A 6,000-nucleotide genomic window follows, 5' to 3' on the forward strand; every position below is an offset into this window, starting at 1 on the left:
TGAGCAACAGGAGCTCACCCCGTCGCAGGGATTCAAACCGCCGACCTTCTGATCGGCAAGTCCTAGGCTCTGTGGTTTAGACCACAGCACCACCCTAATGAAGTACTGAACCTCAACAATGTGAGCCTATGTTATTCATCAGATTTGGCTTGCTACGTTACCCAAAATTAACTGTCACTTTGATGTGCACGTGTAAAGCATGGTTGTTTATCATGTTGTTTACTCTGTACACCTATGTTTATTTCAGCTATACTGGAAAAATTTAATTTGAATTTAACCAAAGAAGAAAGTAAACAACTCATAACAAAATATGATTTCAATAGTGTTGGCAAATTTGCCTACTGTGACTTCCTTCAAAGTTGTGTGCTGCTGTTTAAATTCCAAGATGTGACTCCTCTGCAAAGGATTGTAATCCAAAATCCACGAGTTCAGGTAAATGTTCTCTGGCCACCTGAGGAGATTCTGATGCCCAAGGAGATGGCATCTGAGGGAGACAAGTCCAGGGCAATTCTAACCCTTCATGTTGCGCAATAACAGGACATTTGTCTCTCATTTGCTGCACTTAATTCCTATCCTTGCCTTCATGGTTGTAACTGTTTAGGGGAAAATAATAGTTTTTGGGTTTTTTTAAAAAAGTACCCATGCCATAATAAACATGAGGAAATGTGGTATTTTTGCTGGGGAGGTTTAAAATGCAAGTTTCCCCACAATTAAATAAAATACAAAACCAGGAATCCCCCCCAGGGGATGGCATGTGCGCCACTCCGGCTGCCCAAGCAGCTATCTCTGCCGCTGCCTCTGGATCTGCTCTTCCCGCTTCTCCTTGCTGGTTGTCAAAAGAAATGTTCCCATTTGCTTGACCTGAGTATACCTGGATTTCTGTTCAAGGCTTCCCCAAAGAGTACATGCAGATGACAACCGCTAAGACTCTCAAGCTCTTGTTCAGGGGTTCAGCCCATAGACATGCGTGTGTCAGTGCAGATGTCTGCACTAGGAAAGTCTGTTTGTAAAGCGTTGCCCAGAGCGGCTGGGGAAACCCAGCCAGATGGGCAGGGTATAAATAATAAAATTAGTAGTAGTAGTAGTAGTAGTAGTAGTAGAAGAAGAAGAAGAAGATGTTCACAGAGCAGAGCACTCAGGTGTGGGGCCTGCACTGGTCTCACTGACCTTTTCTTCACGCACACAATGCCTGAATAGGTCTTCAAGAGCAATGATCTTTTCCACCTCTTTCTCAGAACCCCCGTGGGCCACAAACACCGACCTTTTTCAATGCAATGATGAGGATTCAGCCCCAGATCCTTCACTGCTGGAGGCCAATGAGGCGAACCTTCAAGTATTATGATGAAAGTGGGACTGGACAGCTCAGCGTTCAGGATTTCAGACAGGTGACTGTTGACAGAACAATGTTAAATGTATTCACTGGCTAGCCTTAAGCAACTTGTGGCAAGGGAGCTGATATCCCACCTTTCATGAAGAAGCTCAAGGTAGTGGCCATAGAGGTTCCTCCTTCACATCCACCCTGTGAGGCAGGTTAGGCTGCGAGCAAGAGCCTGGCCCAACGTCACCCAGAGTGAGGATTCAAATCCACACACTTTGGTGATCAGATGGAGCCTTGCTTTGGACTGCTGAAGTCCAGAAGCCGGCTAGAAAAAGCAGGGCCTTTTCAGTTATGGCCACTTCTCCTTTTTTTAAGGAGGCAAATGAAAAGACCTTTACTCCATAAATGAGGTAGCGAATTCCTAATTGCTGGCTTCACATTTAGATTCTTGCTGATCAGCTTACTAGTTTGATGCATGGTCTTAATTTCAAATGTTACTGTATTTCGGTTACACATACACACAGCAGAAGCCCATAACCCAGAGGCTGATGCATTAAAACCATCCTCTGCTAGCCTGGAACACATATATGGAGATCCGTATTCACACAACCCCAAGCGAATGAAGAGTCCCTTTAGCCAGAAGGCAAAGGAAGGCATCAGCTCATGTAACTTTCAAGCATTCAACTTGTGCCTTAGAGAGAATTGAAGCAAATGGTTCTTTTCTCATCATTGCATGACAAACTATACCTGCTAAATTCCCCTTTCCACACAACTATCCATATGACTTCACCTGTGGCCCCCCTGTATAGCTGTTCAGTTTTTTCTTTATTTTGGACATTATTTGTGTTTTTTGCTAAGGCAGGTGGGTGTAAGAATTATATTGAATTACATTATTCTTTCTCACCCACGTGAGAGTGGAACAGAGATTCCTCAAGGAAAATGGAAAGGGGTAAGCCATGAGGAGTCCTATATCTTGTGTTGTATATTTTTAATAATTGTGGAGGTGGTCTCCCTGAGGAGGCAGCACACTGCAGAACACCTTCACAGGCTCTCTGAGCACAACTTGCGTTTGCATATCGACAGGACGAGGCAGTGGAGATAAATATGTGGGGTTTCTTTGCCTCTTTATTTTTCAGCGCCTGCTCCACCTCGCAATTCAAACAGGACCTCAGGGGAGCTCAAAAAACCAGCATCAAAATAAAAGATTAGTAGTTAAAAGAAAATATTTTTTAATTTGATTTTATAGATTTACATACTGCCTTTCAGTATGAATCCAAGAAGGTTTACAAGAGGCAATAGAGACAATGAAAGCAGCAACATGGCAAGCAGATAAAATAGTAGCTTAAATCAGTCACATCAGATATTTAAAACCCTGGGCAAATCTAAAGTTCTTCACTTGGTGATGGCTATATATATATATATATATATATATATATATATATATATATATATATATATATACACACACACACACACACACATATATATACATATGCAAATTGCAAATATGCAAATGACGCCATTCATGCAGCTAGCAATTGCATGAATGGTGTTTTAAAAGTAAATTCCATGTGTGCGGTAGGAAGGTTTTAACCCTTTGCCGCCACAACTGAGTCCCAATCTGGATCAGGCTTCTGCGCTTGCAATTTGCTTTTAAATGGTGTTACACTGAAGTTGCTCAACTACCAATGAGACATGTTGTCATTAACCACTTAGTAGTTTTACTAACCTCTTTGTTTTTGTTTCCAGTCAATCTTCAAAGGTGATTCCACTTCTAACACACCATATGTGAATAATAAGCATCTCCTAAAAACCACCACAAAATGAATATTTCCTTCTCCTAACACGAAAGACAGAGTATCCATGGAATTCACCCAGAACATTGGGGGGGGGAGCAAGAAGTTTTAACCAATCACCTTAAGCTACAATGAGTGTCAGCTACACATCTAAGCCTTTGTTGGATTTTCACCTTTGTCTTTAAAATGAAAGTTTCAGCCACTGGGAGGATTCTCAACTTTTGATTTCACAAATCCTGGCTTCTTGGTTAGGCTTAGTGTAGAGCCCAGGCAGGTAAAAAGGTAAAGGTAAAGGTACCCCTGCCCGTACGGGCCAGTCGTGTCCGACTCTGGGGTTGTGCGCCCATCTCACTTAAGAGGCCGGGGGCTAGCGCTGTCCGGAGACACTTCCGGGTCACGTGGCCAGCGTGACGAAGCTGCTCTGGCGAGCTACCACCAGCGCAGCACACGGAAACGCCGTTTACCTTCCCGCTTTAAAGCGGTACCTATTTATCTACTTGCACTTGGGGTGCTTTCGAACTGCTAGGTGGGCAGGAGCTGGGACCGAAAGACGGGAGCTCACCCCGCCACGGGGATTCGAACCGCCGACCATGCGATCGGCAAGTCCTAGGCACTGAGGTTTTACCTACAGCGCCACCCGCGTCGCCCAGGCAGGTAGAGCAACAGAAAACTTTGGCAATCTGTGGCAAAATCTGGAGAGTTCTGACAGGTTGGAGGTTGAATCAAGGTTTTGGTGGCTACTTGTTTGTTGCCAAAAGCATCAGCAAAGATTTGCATAAAATGGGTATGTGTAAACATATGGATGGAAGCAAAATTATAAATAATTACTACACTTTAAACAGAAATACAACACATCTTACCACTGTGGGGAAGACTGCAGCCAAGTCACCTGTGTGCCTGCTCAGTTTGTGGTTGACATCCTAATTGTTGATGGGACAATTCCAAGGCTTTAAACCAGACTTAGATGTTCACAGCCCTTCAAATAGAGGATGCCCTCTGAAAAGTAGTATACTATCCTAATCAGGGCATGATCTGGAAAGTTATGGAAGAAGAACCCAGCAGAATCTGGATTTTTCTAGATTTCTGGGCTCGAGTACCAGTGGCCTTTGCAGTATACAACTTTCCAGACTGAGCTCGTAAAATACTAGCTTCTTAGCATATCTGCTTCTAGAATGTTCTCTGATTTCAGTAGTGGTACACCAGTGTTCCCCACACGAAAGCATGGAAGTAAAATCAGACATGTCACGCATGTGCACATTTGAAAAGTGATGGTGCAAGGTTTCCCAGACGTTTGTCTATCAATGTCTGAAGACACAAACACACTACAGCCACATGCTACAATTTTGCCACAAACACAGTGTAACACTGATGATTCCCATAGCAATTGTGAATACGTAGTTGGGTCAACAGTAGGGTGGACTATGTGTGCTCTTGCAGGCTCTGTGCACTAAAAATGTGCATCAGTTTTGTATTAGTTTAACTTTCGTGGGAACTGTGAATGTTGGGAACTGTGGCTGGGCGAGAGGTGCTGCAAATTCTCTTACTGATCCCCAGCCCTCGTCACACAGAACTGTATCTCCCAGGTGGAGCAAAACCAGAACCAGTCTGCAGTGCAAACCTAACGTATCATATTGCGCTTGGCCTAATTCACAAATTACCCCAAACCCTTGATGGGGGTTGCCATGGGAACATTTGGTAGAAAATAACTCCAGGTATTCTATACGAGGCAGTTTTGCTTAACTGAATTGTGTGGATGTTTCAGTTCTATGTTGGTTGCCTGTTGCTAACTTTCCTGGATTGTTCCTAATTAACGATAAGCAATGTCAGTTTTCTGTGTCTTCTGCAGGTACTCCGCAAGTATGGCATTGACTTGTCTGAAGAGGAGTTCTTTCACATACTGGAATATTATGACAAAGGATTAACTTCCAAAATCTCCTACAATGAATTCCTCAAAGCATTCCTGCATTGAAAAGAAAAGAAAAGAAAAAGGAAGCCTGCTCTCCAATCTTGAAGAATCATTAGGCAGGAGAGATGTGATTACTGAAATATATGTCCTCATTTTAATCTAATAAAACTATATAAATTCACCCCCTTGGTTAACAGTGTATCAGCAATCTTATAATTCCTTCGCAATGCAAACTGGTGATGGTGTCTGGTGAAGTAAATCTTCAGTAGTTGGGGCTATTAATTTTCTCATAATCCATTTAGCAGGGAAAACTGAAAACAATTAAAGTGACGGTTTTGAGGTTCTTAATTGGCATCTTGGAAAGCAATAACTTTATTTTTTCAATTAAAGGGCATTATTAAGAAAAGGAACTTTTAATTTATATTTTAAAAGGCACACTTCTCAATTTTATTTGCTGCCATTTTCTAAACGGATTATACCTAATGCAATTTTCTTCATTATTCTGAAATTGGAAGCCTCAGAATTCAGTGGCAAAAACTCAGCAGAGTTAGGTGTGATCACTGAAAATTTTTAGGCACAATTCCAAGTGCCAGTCCTAATTTGTAAAGTCCTTAAAGAACTTGGGGCCTGTATAGATAAGAAGCAACATCCAAATCCCTTATTAAAGCTCAACCTGCATGTTTATCAGCAGCCCAGATCCTTGAAGCTGAGACTTTCACCCAAGTGGCCAGGAGTGATTTGAAGCAAGTTAAGTGGTGGGCATTTTATGAAGAAGAAACTTGGGACACGAGATCCAGATGAGATTCAACATGAAGGAATCCATGCCAGCTAATGTAAAATCAGCTGGTTTGGAAGGTTTTTTTGTACAATATTGTTGGAATTTACCCCCCCCCCCGCTAAGTTATCAGTTTTAGAATTAAGCAAATATTCTTGCTGGAGATGCAGATATGTTGCATCTGTCCAGTAATGCATTCTTTTTG

General features: G+C 42.4%; 1 protein-coding gene across 1 annotated transcript in view; it reads left to right on the plus strand.

Moving 5' to 3' along the window:
* Positions 1-5,201, plus strand: part of EFCAB6 (EF-hand calcium binding domain 6) — a 115,291-nt gene extending 110,090 nt beyond the window's left edge. The window contains exons 29-31 of the mRNA XM_053387653.1: positions 248-432; positions 1,236-1,385; positions 4,961-5,201. Coding sequence (XP_053243628.1) covers positions 248-432; positions 1,236-1,385; positions 4,961-5,083 — 458 coding nt within the window. The 3' untranslated portion in view covers positions 5,084-5,201. The remainder of the gene's footprint in view (positions 1-247; positions 433-1,235; positions 1,386-4,960) is intronic.
* The last annotated feature ends 799 nt before the right edge of the window (positions 5,202-6,000 follow it).

The sequence above is a fragment of the Podarcis raffonei genome, chromosome 5 (assembly GCF_027172205.1).
Source record: "Podarcis raffonei isolate rPodRaf1 chromosome 5, rPodRaf1.pri, whole genome shotgun sequence".
Lineage (NCBI taxonomy): Eukaryota > Metazoa > Chordata > Lepidosauria > Squamata > Lacertidae > Podarcis > Podarcis raffonei.